The sequence below is a fragment of the Staurois parvus genome, unplaced genomic scaffold (assembly GCF_062004578.1).
Source record: "Staurois parvus isolate SC_StPar_1 unplaced genomic scaffold, SC_StPar_1.0 ptg000298l, whole genome shotgun sequence".
Classification (NCBI taxonomy): Eukaryota; Metazoa; Chordata; class Amphibia; order Anura; family Ranidae; genus Staurois; species Staurois parvus.
The window spans coordinates 4,888,370-4,910,611 of NW_028318094.1; the positions used below are offsets into that span (position 1 = coordinate 4,888,370).

Genomic DNA, 22,242 nt, shown 5'->3' on the forward strand with positions numbered 1-22,242 from the left:
TGCATTTACTGATGTATTAATGATTACAGAGCAGAAATTAGGGTCTTTCATTTTAATGTTATTTTATAATTATGTGTTGATTTATGAAAGGGAATGTATAGTGGTCTTGTAATTCATTTCTTTTGATCTTAACTTTAAAAGAATACATTAAAATATTGTACAGGATTACAGGGATGGATCCTGGACAGGATATATATTTCCCCACTAATTGGGTTGTGGTCCCTTTAAGGAAGAGTTCAAGAGACAATTTTAGTACTCACCCATGTAGGGTGAGGGGTTTCGGGGCAATTCAGCTGAAGAGGAGAGGACTCTCTACAGTACTCGCTGGACTGGCAAGTCCTCAGTTGGGACCTAGAATTCAGAGATTGGGGAGACTTTGAGTGGGAAAGAACCTCCAAACCCTGACCACAAGGACTTTGGTCCCACAGGGGTTAACCCACCTGCCAGGGAAGCCTGAAAAGCAGCAGGAATGAGTCAGTATCTGTCTATAAGGGGTTGTGGAGTAATCCCCAGCTGTGAGAAAGTGTGGGCTGTCTATTGACTGACTCTTTTACTGAGCTCCTGTGACTTTTATTGTAATCCAAAACAGACAGGAACCCTAAACCCACATGTGGGACTGAAATACTGGCGGTGAGCCATTTTTTTGGTCCAAATTCAGTCCAGGACTGTTTGCCTTTTTTTCCTGAAGAAAGCCGTTTGTATATGCTTGTTCTGAGAGACCAATAAAGACAACTACTGGCTGATATTCTTGGAATCTCCATATTACAAAATATATTCTAACAAGAAATGTGAAAGTTTAGACAGCTATAGTGCTGTCGGAACCCTCCATGTTACAACACACAGATGCTCCAATCACATATATGCAGCTGCAGTTATTTCTTGGAAGTACCTGTTCATAAAAACATAGGGAACAAACTCTTAAGCACACCATACACGTTACAATTATTTCATACAAGCTTCATATCAACATTAGAATTTACTAAAACTATATAATGTGAGGACCTACCTAAACTATCCAGTCAATCTGTTTTTAATCAGGCAGACCCTTGCACTACATACAGTAGTTGTAGTTAAATACATAGCAGATTGTACAGTCATATTGTAACATGTAAAACTTAAAAGTAGAACTTCTTGGAACGGGTGGGGTGACCTGCCTGAAGGTGGGCTTAATGTCTGAACTACTCCCATAGCCACTTATTAGTATTGTGCAAAGCAGAACCAATATTTATCCTTTATTCCTTGTCTCCCTTTCTTTTCTCTTTTTCATGCCATATAGCCACAGCATTCTTTGTCCTTTTCCCGATGACCATCCCTTAAACCTCACTTGTTGGTCATGTTCTCCTAGACATGAATTCCTGTGTAACCAGGATGCTTGTCTCAGATATATGTCTTCCCTATAGGTTATCTAATCTGAATACTTACCAAATATGATATTGTCAGAAGTAACCTCAGAACTTGACCTTTTTCACTTTCTGTTGACTACTACGTACTTTTCACTGGTCTAACAACTCTACATCTGGCATTTGTCTAACACTGTAAATGTCGATTGAGAATACATTGTAATTTATAATAGTATGGTCATGTCAATCAATGGTTGTACTTTGATTTGAAATTCAATAAAAATATAAAAAAAAAAAAAAACTACTGGCAAAAATGAGAATCCTTACATGTACTAAAAATGCTTCCACCTAATAATATTTCAGGTGTATTTTATTTCTTATCCTACCACCCCATGAACTGCTATTGCAATGAATAAGACCAATTGAAACACCGGAAAAGCATGGCTGCTGAATCACAGCTGCCTAAGGTCATCATTTTGCAGATGACAATGAATGATGGTTTTGTACTGTTGTGCAGATAGGGCTGCGTCTGATATGTGGACTGTTTTAGCAATGGTTTTGCTTTAAAGCCCAACTCCTTGCTCTGAGAAATACAAAGAAAGCTGTTGCTGACCTCGATCTGAAAATGCTAGTTGTTCATTACTTTTAAGACACTGCTGATAAGGAAAGTCAGATCAAATTCAACTTTTGTAACATTCACTTTTGTTTTATGTGAGTAAACTAGAGAGTTCTGAAGTCACAGGATTAGCATATCAACCAAGGAAATAGAATTTTAAGTCAGACAGTTATGACAACCTCTATATTTTCAGTAGTAGAGGCATCCTTTAAAATCTGCAGTCATTTTGTTCTGCACACTGACCTGGATGTTGTCTTCCTTTGGAGGTGGGCTGGTGTGATGCATGAAGACACGTCTAGGCAGACTCCCTCTCTGCTGTGAGAAGCATTCCTCCAGCTGTTGATACACCATGTCATGTAATCTCTGCAGCTCCTCCAGCTCTTCTCCCTCCACCTTCTTATCGGACAGGTACTCTATCTCCGCTTTGTGGTAACCATCCAATTGGCCTCTCTGCAGCACACGGAAACGTCTCCTGCCAATTGTCTCCACCAGTGACCGGCCATCAGGCAAATAGTCCAAGTGCAAGATCTCCAACATACAGCCATAGTCTGCAAAGCTAAACACATGAGAATTCACTGTGAACCATGAAGACAACAATACCAACTAGAAAATCTACAATTTCTGGGGAAATTGTGTAAAGTGTTCTTGCAAGCAACCTTTACCAACTGATTGATGAAATGTAAGCAGTGTACATAGCAAGCCTGACAGAGGGAGAAATGGATTTCAGCTTGTATTTTGCAAGCTCACAGTTAGCCTCAATGACTCAGCTGCGTGTGAGTCATGTTTGGTTGCTATAGCAACTCACTCAGTCAGGAATGTGAGAATATTGTGACAATCACAAGAAGCAGGGCTAAATTTTGATGTATAGTATGTCTCTGAAAGATAAAAAATTAAGGCACAGTCGCAGTTTAAAAACATCCCTTCACATTTCAGGTGGCTGTGAGTGAAGTTTCAATGAAAGTCAATGGGAGGGGTGAGTTGCAAACAAATGGTCATATTGTGAAAACTATCAGGAGTATGTCCTAGCCGTGAACATTTTTAGTGACAGCAGGGTTAGCTGAACGTTTTTATATAAGATATGTGTAGGTGGGCTTGAAAATGACAGAGTGATGGCAGTTTACAAATCATGTTCTGATTTTTCCTTCCACACTTTAGCTTTGTCACTTCTCACTCTAGATGCACCATTCATTCCTATGGGAAAATTTCACCACAAAAACCGCGATATTTCGTGAACGATTCGTCGAAACGTTCCACAAAGTAATAGCACACCAATCGGGAACAATCCGCACGTTTTGATATATTACTTGTCTTTGTAGTGTAAAAACTGTGGGAGGAGTTAGGGTGGTAAATATGGCTATAATAAGAAACGGAATAAGAATAAGAATATATTTGTGAGATAACAATAAGTGTTCCTGCTATGCAAGAACACTTAATAAGACACAAGCAGACCAGTTTACACAGTTACTGTATATAGTTAATAGGGGATCAGTGTTCACGAAGGTGAGGGAAAAAAAAGAAATAATTCCTGATAGACTGCCACCAACCCTACACAACTAGATGAAGATATGGAGAAACCCCTTAGACGAAGTAGGACTTTAAAGGCATAATACATACAGAAAAATTATGAAATCTTTATTTTCATTTTATTTATGAAAATATATATAATATATATATACACACACACACACACACACACACACACACACATACACTCAGGTCCATAAATATTGGGACATCGACACAATTCTAACATTTTTGGCTCTATACACCACCACAATGGATTTGAAATGAAATGAACAAGATGTGCTTTAACTGCAGACTGTCAGCTTTAATTTGAGGGTATTTACATCCAAATCAGGTAAACGGTGTAAGAATTATAACAGTTTGCATATGTGCCTCCCACTTGTTAAGGGACCAAAAGTAATGGGACAATTGGCTTCTCAACTGTTCCATGGCCAGGTGTGTGTTATTCCATCATTATCCCAATTACAATGAGCAGATAAAAGGTCCAGAGTTCATTTCAAGTGTGCTATTTGCATTTGGAATCTGTTGCTGTCAAATCTCAAGATGAGATCCAAAGAGCTGTCACTATCAGTGAAGCAAGCCATCATTAGGCTGAAAAAACAAAACAAACCCATCAGAGAGACAGCAAAAACATTAGGCGTGGCCAAAACAACTGTTTGGAACATTCCTAAAAAGAAGGAACGCACCGGTGAGCTCAGCAACACCAAAAGACCCGGAAGACCACGGAAAACAACTGTGGTGGATGACCGAAGAATTCTTTCCCTGGTGAAGAAAACACCCTTCACAACAGTTGGCCAGATCAAGAACACTCTCCAGGAGGTAGGTGTATGTGTGTCAAAGTCAACAATCAAGAGAAGACTTCACCAGAGTGAATACAGAGGGTTCACAACAAGATGTAAACCACTGGTGAGCCTCAAAAACAGGAAGGCTAGATTAGAGTTTGCCAAACGACATCTAAGAAAGCCTTCACAGTTCTGGAACAACATCCTATGGACAGATGAGACCAAGATCAACTTGTACCAGAGTGATGGGAAGAGAAGAGTATGGAGAAGGAAAGGAACTGCTCATGATCCTAAGCATACCAACTCATCAGTGAAGCATGGTGCTGGTAGTGTCATGGCGTGGGCATGTATGGCTGCCAATGGAACTGGTTCTCTTGTATTTATTGATGATGTGACTGCTGACAAAAGCAGCAGGATGAATTCTGAAGTGTTTCGGGCAATATTATCTGCTCATATTCAGCCAAATGCTTCAGAACTCATTGGACGCCGCTTCACAGTGCAGATGGACAATGATCCAAAGCATACTGCAAAAGCAACCAAAGAGTTTTTTAAGGGAAAGAAGTGGAATGTTATGCAATGGCCAAGTCAATCACCTGACCTGAATCCGATTGAGCATGCATTTCACTTGCTGAAGACAAAACTGAAGGGAAAATGCCCCAAGAACAAGCAGAAACTGAAGACAGTTGCAGTAGAGGCCTGGCAGAGCATCACCAGGGATGAAACCCAGCGTCTGGTGATGTCTATGCGTTCCAGACTTCAGGCTGTAATTGACTGCAAAGGATTTGCAACCAAGTATTAAAAAGTGAAAGTTTGATTTATGATTATTATTCTGTCCCATTACTTTTGGTCCCTTAACAAGTGGGAGGCCGATTGGTTGCTAGGTCAGTCCTAGAAACCAATCAACAGCTTGCAGCTCCTGGCCTCTGTCCAGACTTCCCGTGCCTTCCGCTCTAATGTGTAAGGAAGGACAGGGGGGAGTCGGAAGGGGAGAATGTGAATGAAGGCTGCTTAGGACAATAATGGGGGGATAGAACAGTAATGTGGGGGCTGAGGACAATTATGAGAGAGCGAAGGACAATTATAAGGGGGGCTGAGCACAGTAAAGGGGGCTAAGGACAATTATAGGGTGGCCGAGAACTGTAATGTAAGGATGGGCTGAGGACAGTAATGTTGGGGGGGGGGGGGCTGAGGACAGTAATGTTGGGGGGGGGCTGAGGACAGTAATGTGAGGGGGAGCCGAGGACAGTAATGGGCTGCTGAAGACAGTAATGGGGGAGCAGAGAACAATTATGTTGTAAGCAGAGGACATTTATGGGGGAGCTGAGGACAATTCTGGGTGGACATAGGACAGTAATGGGCTGAAGACAATTATAGAGGGGCTGAGGACAGTAATGGGGGAAGCCAAGGACAGTAAAGGGAGGCAGATGACAATTATTGGGGGGGGAGAACAATTATGGGGGGGGGGCTGAGGACAGTAATGTGAAGAGGGATTTTGATGTGAAAGGGGAGAGAACTGTGATGTAAGGAGAAAACTTTGCATGCACGTGTCACGGGTTGGGCAGCCCATTCATTTTGAAGTGCTTCCCTACCCTAAAGAAAGACAGGGAAGACGTTCATGACCCTTCTTTTCAAATTGCGCTGCACCAAGCTGCTTGGTGTGTGTCAAAATGTGCCATAGGTGGCAATGTGTGGGGGTGCATTTAAAAATGAATGGCACCCCCGTACATCTGATGAAGTACAGCACATTTTTCTGCAGGTTGGGAACATGTTCAGTTTCATGACCGTTCTCCAGCCATAGAAATATGAACCTAAGAGGAGATGGAGATTGTGATGTGAAGGATCTGAATCATGGCACAAACATGCGATCCGGACCTCTGTTGGAAGAAACTTTAATTGATTGGATCTCCATTAATTTTAATTCAGTACCCCTGCTTTAGAGACTCCAGAAAAAAATTATAAATGCACATTTTGTTTACCTGCAAAAAATATGCATTTATTAGTTTTCAAAAAAAGGTTAACTTATCTTTTAAGGAGCCCTAAAGCCTCACTTTTATTTTTTTTTTACAGATACATTCCTCTTACCCAAATAGGCATTTGCCAGTTAATCATTATTTGCCACTGTCACTAAACACTCACACAAACATGCAGCCTCCAGTTTCCTCCCAGCAGTTTCCCGGTAGTTCATGTGAGGGAGCTTCTCAACAACATGCCCCATCATTCCTAGTGCCTGGCCTAGCTGTACGTGTTTAGTGCAGGCAGTGGCAGCAGGTATACTATGAGGTAGAATGTAAGGGTGGCTATGGTGGGGCTCCATAGGACACTGGAAGCTAAAAGGTCTCACTATACAACGATAATAAAGCCCGGAAATAGGGGGACGCAAGCAAGTAAGTGCTGCCATCAGCCTCCTAAAGTAGACCTACAGGCAAAACTTTTTTTTAAAATTTTCAATAGAGTAAGGGAGGGTTAGCACAGTGGCAAAGTGGTTAATCCTCCACCTAGCAGCACTAGGGTCGTTGCTTTGAATTCCAGCCTGCATGCTGTCCCTGCATGGGTTTCCTCAGGTACTCTGGTTTCCTCCCACATTCCAAAAAATTTTTTCCAGAATTGGATGAAGTAGAGAAGGTTTGGAACCCGTCAGCCGATAGTGTGCTTTAGCTGACTTCAGAGTGCTCTGGGAAGGATCCTGATAATAATGCTGGCATCCACCCAGAAGCCTGATCAGAAGTTGGCTCAGCTCCAGTAAGCGCTGTCAGTTACCGCTCTTGCTTTATATATTAAATTTAAAAAAAAAACAAAAAAACACAACTTATACGGCTGCAGCATTGTTGTGATGCTGCAGCAGTCCCCCGCTGGATCGAACACTGAGAACTGAGCAATGAGTGGTCATGTGATTGCTCAGTTCTGAGTGTTAGAGCCTACCTGCAGTCTGCATGTTCTCCCTGTGCCTGAATGGGTTTCCTCTGGGTACTCCTGTTTCCTCCCACATTCCAAAGACATGCTGATAGGTTAATTGGCTCCTGTCTAAATTGGTCCTAGTATGTGTATGTATGAATGCGAGTTAAGGTCCATAGATTATACACTCCTTGAGGGTTAGGGATCATGTGAACGTACAATATGTATGTAAAGTGCAGCATAAATTGATCTTGCTATATAAGTACCTGTAATAAATAAAATAAATAACCTGTGTCAGACTTTTTTTTCGCCATCGCCATCTGTGTCCCATTGTTGAGATTTCCCTTCACTTCCTGTCCTATAGCTAAACAGGAAGTAAAAAGAAATCCCCGCAAATTAAAGGAATTTCTTGGGGACCCCAAGTCATCAGAACTAATGTCCCCATTGGAAGATTTCCCCTATGTTACTTTTCTGTTTTTTACTGTCACTTTCAACAATAATGGTAAACAAATAGGGAGAGTAAATTTCCTTAACAGAGACACAGACTGCAATAAAAAAAAACCTGACAAGAGTTCTAAACTCTCTTCACTCTGTCCAAAACTTAAAAAAAAACAGTTTTGCATTTAGTTAGACTTCAATTAGCACATTAAAGGTTTAATTATCCTTTAGATATTATAATGCCGAAGTGCATTATAAAGCCCGAGAGAGCAATATTGTATATGAATCTGTGACGTTTCCCATTCAGAGTAAAACAACAGGTTCTCTTGACAGGTCACCCACTCATCCAACCACTGATACCTTAGGCATGCTCCCCTGCCACTTTGTTCACCTTTTGGAGCTCTGGGACTAATCCTTTTTTTAAATACTAGGTTGGTTTGTCATGGGAGGTCATTTACCATGTGTAAGCTCCTACACAAAGTTCAAGCCTGGTGACAGGCTCCTCACGGTATCCTGGGATGAAGAGGAGATGGTCACATGTTCCCATACCTGAAAATACTTGCTACGTGGGGAGCATATTGCAAAGGTAAGTCTCAGATGTCAGGGGAAGAGTGGATTGTCAAGCAAATGTGTCACTTTGTCCATGGAGATGACATGGACACATTCTCTTTAAATCAACTGCATGTTTTAAAAAATACATTTGAACTGTGTTAGGAGAGGTCTATGAGGACATCATCTATGGTGACAGTTACCAAGGACAGGAAATGGATAGAGAACAGTCTGAAAGCAGGGATAAAGAATGGCATCACTGTGCTCTCTACATTGTTTTCTGAGATCCATAACTTCTACAAAGCAGCATGGATGCATGTGTAATTAACACTTTATGCTCAGCACCCACAGTCGTTTCCAGTTATGCTTCCTGAAGATTTCCATTGAGCCGGTCAGCCTTTTTAAAGTTTTTAAGCTAAACCTGCTTATCAGCAGTCAACAGACGGTGCTTACATCATTATTAAAATAAAAACCTTCTTCTGTGCCCACCAGCGCTAAATGTCCACTATTCAATGACAGCAAGCCTATATGAGAGCCTTCACTTAATAATCATTAGTTTAAAGTTCTTTAATCTCTTCATGACTGAAATAGTTAGATTTGCTTCCTCCTGGCAATATTGCAACAATGGGCACTCATTAACATCTGTTGTTCGGAATAGACATGACAGGTTTACAGGTTGTCAAGCCTAAATTTTTTTTTCCTAGAATTGGACAAAGTGGGGACGATTTGGAACCCGTCAGCCCCTTCTGGCTCTGGAAGGACCCTGATAATAATGCTGGCATCCACCCAGATGCCTGACCGGCAGCTGGCTCAGCTCCAGGGAGCGCTGTCAAATACCGCTCTTGCTTTATGAAAAAAAAAAAAACCCCAAAAAAACACACCCTATATGGCTTAAGCATTGTTGTGATGCTGCAGAAGTCCTCCTGCTGGCTCTAAAACGGAGTACTGAACACTCAGCACTCCGACGGGAACATCCTGGACCTTGTCTTCTCCCATCTCTGCACTCCCCACAACCTCACAAACACCCCCTTCCCTCTCTCTGACCACAACCTTATTACCTTCTCTGTCTCCTCGTCCTCAAATGCCTACCCCTCCAAATGTCAAACTATTACCAACCTGAACCCTGCCCCTTCCACTCTGCAGCTGATCAACTTTACGACAGCATCCTTCCCCTGTCCTGCCCCGACCTGGCCACGACTGCCTATAACAACTCGCTGTCAACCGCTCTAGACTCGCTAGCGCCTTTAACCACACGAAGCTTCAGACCCCGATCGCTTCAGCCCTGGCAGACTGATCACACCAAATCTCTCAAACAACGCAGTCGTGCGCTGGAGCGACTATGGCGCAAAACCAGATCCCAATTAGCGTTCACCCGTTATAAACCTGTCTTCCACACCTACACCTCCTCCCTCCACGCTGCCAAACAAGCCTACTTTCTGACCCTCATCAATACCCTCTCCTCCAATCCTTGCAGGCTCTTCTCTACTTTCAACTCTCTACTCTGTCTGCCCCCCCTCCACCTTTAATCACCCACAACTTTAATCTCTTCCTCTCTTCTGGCGCATTCCCCTCCCCTCTGAAGCACGCGCACATCACTCCATACTTAAAAAGCCCTCCCTAGATCCCACCGACCTGAACAACCTTAGACCCATCTCCCTGCTGCCATTTACATCCAAACTCCTTGAGCGCTTAATCTATAATCACCTAAGCTCCCACCTCAATGACAACAAACTCTTCAACCCCCTACAGTCCGGCTTCCGTCCCCTACACTCCACCGAAATTGCCTTACTCAAACTCACCAACGACCTGCTAACCGCCAAAGCTAATGGTCACTATTCAGTCCTCCTACTCCTTGACCTCTCCGCAGCTTTCGACACAGTCGACCACCCCCTCCTCAAAAAACTACACTCCCTAGGCCTCAGAGACTCCTGGCTCTCATCCTACCTATCACAACGCTCCTTCAGCGTTACCTATAACGCTACCACCTCCCCCTCACTCCCCCTCTCTGTTGGGGTCCCTCAAGGCTCTGTCCTCGGGCCCCTTCTCTTCAACATCTACACCTCTTCCCTTGGCCAACTGATACACTCTCACGGCTTCAACTACCACCTCTATGCCGATGACACACAAATCTATCTCTCGACCCCTCGCCTCACCCCTTCAGTCTCCGCCCGAATCACTAGCCTACTGAACGACATATCAGATTGGATGTTGCTCTACTTCCTAAAACTAAACCTCTCCAAAATTGAGCTCCCAGTCTTCCCCCCAGCCCGCGCAAAGCCCCCCCCCCCCCCCCCCACTGACTTCTCCATCACGTCCAACAACGCCACCATCAGGCCCACCCCACAAGCCAGAGTACTTGGTGTCATTCTTGACTCCAATCTATCCTTCCAGCCCCAAGTCCAATCGCTAATAAGCTCATGCAGACTCCACCTCTGCAACATCTCCAAAATTACACCCATTCCTAACTCCAGAAACTACTAAGCAACTCATCCACTCCCTCATCATATCACGACTCAATTACTGCAACTCCCTCCTCACTGGCCTGCCTCACCACAGGCTATCCCCGCTTCATTCGATCCTGAATACGGCGGCCAGACTCATCCACCTTACCAACCGCTCCGTTTCCGCCACCCTCCCTGTGCCAATCCCTCCACTGGCTTCCGATTGCCCAACGGATCAAATTCAAAATGCTAACACTGACGTACAAAGCTGTCCATAACTCTGCCTCAAACTACATCACTGACCTAATATCCAAATACCACCCAAAACGAACTCTGCGCTCCTCACAAGACCTCCTTCTCTCTAGTTCCCTGGTCTACGCCTCCCATGCCCGCCTCCAGGACTTCTCCAGGGCATCACCCATCCTTTGGAACTCCCTACCCCAATCCATCAGACTATCACCTACTCTCCTCTTCTTTAGGCGCACCCTGAAAACCCACCTCTTCAGGGAAGCCTACCCCGCCCTCTGCTAATTGCCGATCTCCTCCACTCTTCCTATCACTCCATCCCCCACAGCTTTTCCTCCCGAACCACTATCCCCTCCCTCCTAGATTGTAAGCTCCAAGGAGCAGGGCCCTCGAACCCTTCGTGTATCGCATTGTATTGTTATTATACTGTCTCATGTATTGTCTCCCATTGTAATGTACAGCGCTGAGCGAACTGTTGGCGCTATATAAATACTGTATAATAATAATAATGTGATCACTCAGCCAGCGAGGGATCACAGAGACAGCGGGGGACTGCTGCAACATCATATCAATGCTGTAGCCATATAGGTATGTTTGTTTTCCATGTAGCCCACACTTCTGCTTTAAAGATATTTCCTTGCATTTCTGCCTGACAGGAATTGAGGGTAAATCTGCAAAAGAGAAACAGAAAAAATAAAAATGCAACAGTAATTCTAGCCTTGCCATACTCTACTAAAAGAAATATATTTTCCTGTCTATAGTGCTGTTGGAGATTTCCCCTCACCTCCTGTATGGTAAAAGGCTGTCAGCAGGTTGGGAAGTGAGGCTAAATCTAACAGAGACCCGGATAGCAGTAGAAACTTGACAGAGGTTGTAATCATTGCCCATTATGCAAAACTAAAAAAAAAAAAAAAAAAAAACACATTTTGGCTGGACATACAATTTAACATAATTGTGAACGTACAATACCAAACTACTCAGCATAGGTATGCTGTGTGTCTGCACAATGTCCTGTACCTCAGAATGGCCAACCAAAGGATGAAAACTGACCACACAAGAATAGATCAGCTTCTATGCTTTGTGTGGTCAGTTTAGAACAGGGGTGTCAAACTCATTTTCATTGCAGACTGTATCAGCATAAAAGTCGGTTGAATCTTCAAGACTATGGAGATGTACTAAAACTGGTGCACTCAGAATCCGGTGAAGCTGTGCATGGTAGCCAATCAGCTTCTAACTTTAGCTTGTTCAAATAAGCTTTGGCAATAAAACCTGGAAGCTGAATGGTTTGTTTGCAGAGTTACACCAAATTTTTCACTCTCCAGTTTTAGTAAATAACCCCCTATGTATGCAGATTTTTGGAGTACCCTACTTAGAGAGTGCAGGGTTCAGAAGTACACTATGTACGGAGTGCAGAGTTCAGGGGTGTGCTGTGTACAGAGAGCAGGGTTTAGGGGTGTGCTTTGCACAGAGAGCAGGGTTTAGGGGTGTGCTATGCACAGAGAGCAGGGTTTAGGGGTGTGATATGCACAGAGAGCAGGGTTTAGGGGTGTGCTATGCACAGAGTGAAGGGTTCAGCTCTTTCACAGACTGTCCACATCTCACTTCCACTTTGACCTCTGCACCACTCTCCCCCATCCCCTACTTCTGCACTCATCTCTATCCCTTCCCCCCAAAAATTTCCTTGCATTTCACCAACTTGGCCCCCCTCTAGTACCTCCTGTCAGTGTAGGAGACTCCACCTCTCTCCTTTTTGTAGAAAGAGCATTTGCCTCCATTGTGCCCCACCATGAGTGTGTGCTGGGAAAGCAAGGATCTGTGAGAGCCATGAGCTGCTGAGAGGACAGCTGTCCTGGTAAACACAAAAGGCTTTTGTGTTTACAAGTGACAGTGGTGAGTGGGGAGCGGAGGTAACGAGCCAGGGTGGCAGAACGGAGTTCCGCTATGTTCCAGCTGAAAAAAGTCCTGGGTGCAGGGGCCACATGAAATTGCCTGGCAGGCCAGATTTGGCTCACAGGCCTTGTATTTGACACATGTGGCTTAAAACAAGGAAGAAAGGTGGCTGGCAGGATCAACCAGATACTTTAGATGGAAAAAAAATGCACAGACATAGAAAAAACATATTTTGGGTAACAAAGTCCTTTAAGTCCTGGGAACCAGAGTGGCTCCTGAGCCTGCCATAACCATGAGCACCAAAAATGGTGACCACAGACAAGTTTGCTTCTTAAGGTTGCTGAATTCAACATTATAGAGATGTTGCTTTTTCAGTATAATGCAATGCTTGTCTCACCTCTCCTAGGAGTGCCATCTGGTGGAAACCTGGAGCAGTTTTCCCCAGCATCATAGTCGCTAGTTCTCATACACGCGTTAAGGGCACATTCACACTAGGAATCGCACAGGAACATAATGCGCATTCCTGTGCAATTCAGTGTGGTGTGATTTTAGCCCATTCATTCAAGTAGTGCATGCCTTTCTTTTGGAAGCACACTGTAAACGGATCATATGGTACTTTTGTTTCTTGTGATCCGATGTGGGCAGACGCACTGCAATTGCGATCTGTGTTTGAGGGTATCGTTAACATTGCACTGATGCCCGCTGAAGATCGCAAGGGCAGTGTACATGGCATTCTAGTGTGAACAGGCCCCAAAATATCACGGTAAAACAAGTTCTGTGTACAAGCTACTTTGTTGTATTGGTTGCAGAGACAAAGCAAGACAAGGAATCAGAAATCAAGGTGAGGAGGACTTTTAAAACCCAACTGAATTCACAGCGATAGATATACAGTCAGACAGACATTGTATTAGAGACCTCCATCATATAGCCTCATGACAGTGAAACCCAATGACAGCCAAAGTTTAGCCACTTTTCCATGTGAGTTATAAAATCTAAAGGTAGCCATACATGGCTCGATTTTCTCCTTCAATCACTTCCTCCATCCATGCTAACATGGAGGAATCTCCACTGGTATTTACTGTATACCTGAACAGCGACTGCAGCTGATAATATGGATTCAATGTTCGCCCAATAATATTCCACCCATCCCAGTCGATTTTTAAGTCAACTTTTGTCAAGAACAGTGCCTGCAGGGCCACCCTTTGCTCAAAGTTTAGCGGATCTAGCAAACAGACATGATCAGGCAACACAGTCCCATTAGTCAGACACATCCCCAACTATTCCTCCATAATACAAGTCTGTGTGAAGACATCTGTGATGTGGTACTCATCTATGCCAGCACAGAGCACCGGCGTGGGAGGCAGGAAATCAGAAATCACAACAAATAGTGGTACAGGACTATGAATAGATAAAGAAAAAAACCAACAAGCTCCTATCCTCCATGGCCTGGAAGACAACACAATAAATATGTGAGCAACAGCAATAACATCTGTCTGGGGTGGGGCTTAAGCCGACCATAGAAGGTTCGAATCTTGGCTGGTTCAGCAAGGAACAGCCGAAATTTGAACCATGTATGGGCAGGCTGAATGTACCCGAGTTGATCAATTGACCAACCTGGGTACAACCACAGCCTGTCGGATTTTACATGCAATTTATTGCCAGCGGCCATCATAGCCGCTAGCAGCAATCATTGTGTTCCCCCCCCGCCAGGAGAGTATAATGGCTCCAGGGGAGGGGTTCTCCCATAAACACTGACTGTATTGCTGAGGGAATCAAGTGATTTTCTTTCCTGCAACCGTTGGCTGCAGGAAATAAAATTGCTCCATATATGGCCAGCTTTAGTGGTGGGAGTGTGCAGACTGTCCTGCCATCCTGGGAACTCTGAGTGAGTCGTGCATCCAGCTAGCAGTTCGCCGACCCTGCACGCTGTGATATGTGGAGAGACGTAAAGAGACGCGGAGTCTTTTTTTTCTATGCATTGAGTAGCATTGGTTTTTAATAAAATGTTTTTAAAGCGGAGCTCCACCCAAAAAGGGGAAGTTCCGTTTTAAAGATTGGTCCCCCGCTCCCCATTAAGGATTGGCACCTGAAATTGACAGGTACCCGCTCCCACTTCCGCTGTGATCGTCCTCCTACCCTCCTTCTCTGTAGTCTTCTGGGACATGTGACAGGTCATAGAAGACTACAGGGCCATTCAGGAAACACAGCACTTCTTGCGCATGCGCAGTGGGCACCTGGCTGTGAAGCCGAAAGCTGTAACAGCCGGGTACGCACACTGTAGATGTCGGCATCTGGAACACCAGACGACTGACGAAACGGGCTGCGGGGAGGACACTGTGGGATCATGGGACAGGTAAGTGGCTGTTTTTTAAAACTCAGCAGCTAAAGTTTTTGTAGCTGCAGACTTATTTTTTTACAGTGTGAGTGGAACTCCGCTTCAATCTGGATTTACACTATTGGATCGCTTCCGCTTCATTCTTCACTCACCTTGTGGATGAGAACAGAGATCAAAACGGTTACAGGACTTTTCCTGGAGGACAGCAGACAATTTAGAGAATTCCAATGTGTGTAATGCCGGTCTTTTAACGGAGGCATATCATTTTGATGAGTTGCTGCCTAAAGGGTATGGATCACAGTGCACTGAATGAACACTTATCTGAGGGCTGCAACTGAACACTTCACATTTGGACACTTTGATCCAAAACTCATACAATCCATTTATAATCCCAATTTCATTTACCGTATTTTCCGGCGTATAAGACGACTTTTTACCCCTTGAAAATCTTCTCAAAAGTCGGGGGTCGTCTTATACGCCGGTAACGGCATGCTGACACTTTTTAAGGGGGCGGCGCGGTGCCGCCGCCGCCCCCCCCTTCCAACAGAAGGGACACTAAGTACAGGGGTGGGCAGGGGCTGCTGTCTCTTACCTGGCTCCGGTCCCACGACGATCCGGTCCAGGAAGCGCGGCTGCTCCTTCCTTCGGTTCGTCCACTGGATGTTCGCGCGGCTACTCGGCTCCGCCTCCTCACCGGTGATTGGCCGCCAGAACTGTAGCTCAGGAAAGGCACACAGGCGGCCAATCACCGGCGAGGAGGCGGAGCTGAGCGGCCCCGCAAAGATGCAGGTAAGTGTGCCGTGCTTAGGTGCTGCTGCGACCACATATGCTGGCTGCAGCAGCACCATACTGGAACAGGGGTCAGCAAGTATCAGTGGCAGGAATAGTGCCCCATCATTGGTGTCACTGATACCAATGATGGGGCATTATTCCTCCCACTGACACCAACGATGGGGCACTTTTCCTCCCCCCCACTGACACCAACGATGGGGCACTATTCCTCCCCCCCCCCACTGACACCAACGATTGGGCACTATTCCTCCCCCCCCACTGACACCAATGATGGGGCACTATTCCACCCCCCACTCACACCAACGATGGGGCACTATTCCACCCCCCACTGACACCAATGATGGGATACTATTCCTCCCCCCCACTGACACCAACGATGCGGCACTATTCCTCTCCCCCCCACTGACACCAATGATGGGATACTATTCCTCCCACTGACACCAATGATGGGATACTATTCCTCCCACTGACACCAAAGATGGGGCACTATTCATCCCACTGATACCAATGATGGGGCACTATTCCTGCATCTGATACCAATGATGGGGCACTATTCCACTGACACCAATGATGGGGTGCTATTCCCCCCAATAATACTAATGATGGGGCACTATTCCTGCCACTGATACCAATGATGGGGCACTATTCCTCCCACTGACACCAATGATGGGACACTATTCCTCCCACTGATACCAATGATGGGGCACTATTCCTCCCACTGATACCAATGATGGGACACTATTCCTTCCACTGACACCAATGATGGGGCACTATTCCTGCCACTGATACTAATTATAGGGTGCTATTCCTCCCACTGACACCAATGATGGGGCACTATTCCTGCCACTGATACTAATGATGGGGCACTATTCCTCCCACTGACACCAATGATGGGGCACTATTCCTCCCACTGACACCAATGATGGGGCACTATTCCTCCCACTGACACCAATGATGGGGCACTATTCCTCCCACTGACACCAATGATGGCGCACTATTCCTCCCACTGACACCAATGATGGGGCACTATTCCTCCCACTGATACCAATGATGGGGCACTATTCCTCCCACTGATACCAATGATGGGGCACTATTCCTCCCACTGATACCAATGATGGGGCACTATTCCTCCCACTGACACCAATGATGGGGCACTATTCCTCCCACTAATACCAATGATGGGGCACTATTCCTCCCACTGACACCAATGATGGGGCACGATTCTTCCCACTGGTGTGCACTGGAAGAGGGGTAGTCTTATACGGGGAGTATAGCCCAAACACTACATTTTAAACAGGAAAAATAGGGGGTCGTCTTATACGCCGGAAAATACGGTATATTTTCGCACAATTATATTGCATGAGAACATTTGAGAGATTGGAGGTTATATATTATATTGATAGGAACTTTATTTTTTTATCTTTCATGTAAATTAAATTGGCACTTTATGATTGTGTAGTTTCTGGATTATAGGTTTTGATGTTTTAGAGTAATATTTATAGCACAGTGCTGCAATCAATTCTAATCTATTTTAGGATTGTGTTTTAGAATAACAACAACAACAACATCTGTATGGTACCTCTTCCCACTCTCATAAAGGCACATGCCAAAGCTTTTGGTCCCAGTTTCAAGGCAGCGACGCATCATGAGGCGATAACGTGGTTCAAAAACATGGAGAGGACAGGGTACTCCAGGAAAGGCCACTGTGCACACGAAGATCGGCACATTGCTGACTAGGCTGGAAGAAAGGAAAATACATTACATGATCACTTGAATACTTTTAATGATATTCATATTATAGCCAATAACAGAAGAAACTTCATCAGCCATTCCTCCCAACCAGAACAGCGTTGCAGGTATTCCCAGCAGCAGGCTGCAGATAAAGACGGCTGCTCTCTGTGAAAGCAGCCATCTCTCTGCAGCAGTCTGACAACCCCTGCAAACAGCCACGCTCACGCCCCCTGCTGACTGTAGACCTGCACTTTTGGACTAAACAGAAGATCAGTTCTACAAAATCTTAACTCTTGATTTATTACAAAATATCCTTATCCCTTAGGGCTCATGTACACTGCATCTGATAAACTCACATTTAGGAGCTTTTCTGCATTTTTTTCGGCAGCCCCTGAACGCTCCCTAATGTTTTCCTATGTGTCCATGTACACATCGTCCTTTACAGGCAGTTGAGTTTACAGTCGTTTTTTTTGAATGCACCAAACTTGCGTTCAGAAGTAGATTTTATCAGCTTTTCAAACATCAAACGCGGCTAAACGCGTTTATAAACGTTTGCGTTTAGAAGCGTTTTTTAACTGATCCATATCCAAATGCTGTCCAGAGCCTTTCTTCATCATCAGAAATGCATGCAAAGCATTTTCCATGTATTCAAATAGACCCGGTACACCAGCGCGGTCAGTTCCAGGTTTTGCGTGAAGGAAAAAAAGGTAGACCGTGCCGCATTATGCTCATCATGGGATCCATAGTGAATACAACCAGAAAAGACAGGGCATCTCAACACATACTGCTCTCTCTGCTTCTGCTCTCTATTTCTCTCAAAATGTCTGAAATAGTTTTTTTTACTGTTTTTCCGTGCATCTGGGCATTTTGGAAGGTCTCCTGATGTTATCTTTAAAAAACGCTTCTAAATGCAAACGCTCATAAACGCGGTATGCAAACACGGCTAAACTCACGTTTTTTAACCTACGTTTTCCAGCAGTCAGTTTCCATCGTTCAGAAGTGTTTTCCAAACATCCCGTGTACATGAGCCCTCAGGGATTGCTTTATATTTATTGTTTACTTGTATTCATCTTCCTGTCAATGCAGACATCAGACTGTAAACCAATCCTTTTTCCTGCCTAAACTCAGTGCTGATAACACTCAAACTGTCAAATAAGAAAGGTGCTGTCAGGATTATAAGAACAAAATCTAAATGTGTCAACATTTTTTTGTTAGAGATGGTATTTTTTTTTCTTTTTTACTTAAACTAATGACCTGATTCCATAATGATGCCCTACAGAATAATGGAAACTGAATTTTAATTTAAAGAGCAACATCAAGCAAAATGATTTGGGGAACTGCTGACACATTTTAGAAATCTGAGCTCATGCTTCTGTACTACACTCAGAGGTCCTGCAGGTAAGTTGAAAAGACTTTCTAAGAAGGATTACAGTCTCTTGTCACATGACTCTTTATTCCCACTAATTCCCCACAATGTGGGAAAAGATGCAGAGAAATCAGAGAAGTGCTGAAACTGGGGAAGACACCAGCCTACATTCTGAAGGCTCTTATTTGCAGTCACCTAGGACACTAGTAACTATAGGAATATAACTGGGAAAGCAGCTGTCCACAGAGAGTAAATACTAGGATAAAAACTGGGGACACTCAGCAGGTAGTTTACTTTTTCTGAGAGTTAGTTTAAAGCAGTATTAAACCCCAAACCACAAACATCGCTTATTTCAGCTTAATAATCATTAGCTGTGGTGATTGCATTAGTTTTCTCTTTTTTTTAATATATATACACACTCCCCCCCCCCCCCCCCCCCCCCCGTTTTCACCTGGCGATCTGCCCAGTAACACACCTTCTCTACTAGAGTACCCCCACTCTGAATGAAAAAGCACAGGGGCACCTTTGCACAGCAGAATTGTCAGTATTGGGGGGAGGGGAGTATTAGAGTAGCAGATTTAGATACACTAACAATTTGAAGCCAAACTCCAGCTAACACTGCAGTTACAAAAGCAGTTACAGCAAACAGTTTTTTTTTTCTTTTGGGATAAAGATTTTAAAATCAATAAAAGTTGATTATGTAAGCACCCGTCAGAGGTAAATGGTTTCTCTCAACCTTCTAACTGCTACATCCGCAGGACAGCTTGTTCTGTTGAAAAAAAACAGACCTACTGGCTAGATCACCAGGTGAAAATAAAAAAGCCTAAAAAAGAAAACAAAAATGCAGCAATCTAAGGATTTTTTATTTTTGGGTTTAATGCTACTTTAAACCTAAACTCCAAGCAAATACAGATACTGTACTGAAATACAGTATATACCATATACTGTAGTATATTAACCTGCCAAATGATTTGTATTTCTGTCCAGTTCTGAGACTTACACAGCTCTGCCACACAGCATAAACCTGTCTGGAAGAACAGGGGACCTGATTTTAATCTACTGGAGTTCAGTAACACTTATGGGTCCAGTTTCTCCATTAGCCTGTGAGTAGATGGAGAAAAGAAAAAGCAGCAGATTTATGAGCTTGCCTTTCTTTGTTACTAAACCCACAACAGTAAAATCAGTCTGTATATGCAGTAAAGCACGCTTGGTATACTCACTGTGGAACCTAAGGGGTTAATCCTCTGCATTGTGTAAAAATTATATTTGATCCTGTCTTCTTTGATCCTCCCCCACTTCCACTGTCTCCAATCCATCTGCTGACAAAACAGAGCCTTGGGGGCAAGCTGCACATGCTTAGTTTGGTGTGTACTGCTACAGAGTTTTTTTTCATTCTTGGGAGAGTGCATGTGGTCAGCAGAGGGCCAATCAGTACTGTCCAGACAGAAGGTCAGGTGTTATGCAGCCTCATAGGACAGTCAGGGGAGAATGAAAACTCCTCCTCCTACTCCTCCTAAGCTTTAACCAGTGCTCTGCTGGACACTGATAGAAGTCACAAGACTGCTCTAACTGCTGATGAGAAAAGGTATTTATCAGTTTATATTTACTAAAATAAATGCATTTCCATTGTTCAGTGGACTGTGGGAGACAAGATATAGAGAATACAGGGTCCTGGGTTTGGTAACACTTCCTTCTCCTCCTATCAGCATGTTCCTTGTAAGCACATGAGCACTGCAGTACAAATAATTGGCTCCTTGTGCTGTTTCTCCATCCTCCCTTTGATTTCCACTACACAGGGACTGCAAGAGTCACATTCTGCTACTTACAATGCATGTACTTGTATGTATGTATGTTGATTGTCTATTAAGGAGTACAGAATTGTATTATTGTATGTCTTTTATATCTGCCTACAGTTCAGCTTTAAATGCAAAATGTTCAGCATTGACTATAGGGTACCTGTAAACTTGTGTAATATATACAGTTTATGGTGAACCTTTTCCAGAACCGTGCAACACACATGACTAGCTGAGGTTACTGACACCAGGGGAAGTCAATTACAAGGACATGCCTCATTTTCAGGCTCTAAAGTCAGCAGAAAAAAAAACCCCTTGCAATCTGGGAACGTTAATTACTGCAGCGAACCTCTGGGTAAGTGTATAAATCCACCTGCCGAGGCTCTATGTCAGCAGAAGAATAATTACCCGAGACCCCACAATTACTGAACTCTGTTATTCTTTTAAACTGTCCCCGTTATGGTAATTATCTTTTCTCAATATTAATGCCCTGACTCATGTGCATTCATTCTGAAGGGAAGAGCAGGGATCATTGGTGTGTTTGCCTCTACTACACCCCGGCTGCTGTGTTTGTATTTTGTATTAAATAGAAAACTATCGCCATTTCTACTCCTTTGTTCTTTAAATCTGTGTAAACTAATATTTAAAAATGTTACAATGTAGTTTATAATCCTAGAACTCTTTCCCTTTATCTTTTCCAACCTAGTTACTCCCTCCAATAGTAAGTGCTCTACCCACAATCCCTTTCTTCTCTCTCCCATTATAGTTGCAACAACTCATGATGTATCCAACGATGAAACAACTCTTCCTGGTTTTTTTATACTATATATTAATGCAGCATTAAACCTAAAAGCAAACATTATATTGCAGTTTACCAATTCTGAGTTGTGATGGCTGCATCAATTTTCTTTTTCAGATTGTTTCTTTTATTTTCATCAGGTTATCTTTTTTGTCTGTTATTTTTCAAAAGAACAAGCTGTCCTGCAAATGTCAGTGATTTTTATTAGTACTGATCACTGCATTAGTGTCACAGGGAATGTCAGTGACACCAAGTCAGTTCCCCCCCAGTATCAGAATGCCAGCCGCAGTCCCGCTATAAGTTGCTGATCGTCGCCATTACTAATAAAAAAATTTCCAGTATCTATACCGCCATTTGTAGACGCTATAACTTTCACGTAAACCAATTAATTTACATGTATTGGGATTTTTTTTTTAGCAAAGACATGTAGCAGAATAAATTTTTGGCCTAAATTTATGAAAAAATGGGCTTTTTAAATTTTTTGACTGGACATGTTTAATAGCAAAAGGTCAAAAATATTGTTATTTTTCTCAAAATTGTCATTTTTTTTTTTAAAGCACAAAAAATAAAAAAAACGCACAGGCAATCAAATACCACTGAAAGAAAGCTCTATTCATGGGAAAAAGGGCATACATTTAATTTGGCTGCAGCTTTGCATGACCGCGCAATTGTCAGTTAAAGTAACGCAGTGCCGTAATGCAAAAAATG

General features: G+C 43.6%; 1 protein-coding gene across 1 annotated transcript in view; it reads right to left on the minus strand.

The window, feature by feature from the left end:
* LOC149458012 (LON peptidase N-terminal domain and RING finger protein 1-like) overlaps positions 1–22,242 on the minus strand; it is a 112,201-nt gene that overhangs the window by 26,152 nt on the left and 63,807 nt on the right. Inside the window, exons 9-10 of the mRNA XM_089682814.1 lie at positions 17,425–17,583; positions 2,200–2,512 (exon numbers count right to left, since the gene is read on the minus strand). Coding sequence (XP_089538940.1) covers positions 2,200–2,512; positions 17,425–17,583 — 472 coding nt within the window. The remainder of the gene's footprint in view (positions 1–2,199; positions 2,513–17,424; positions 17,584–22,242) is intronic.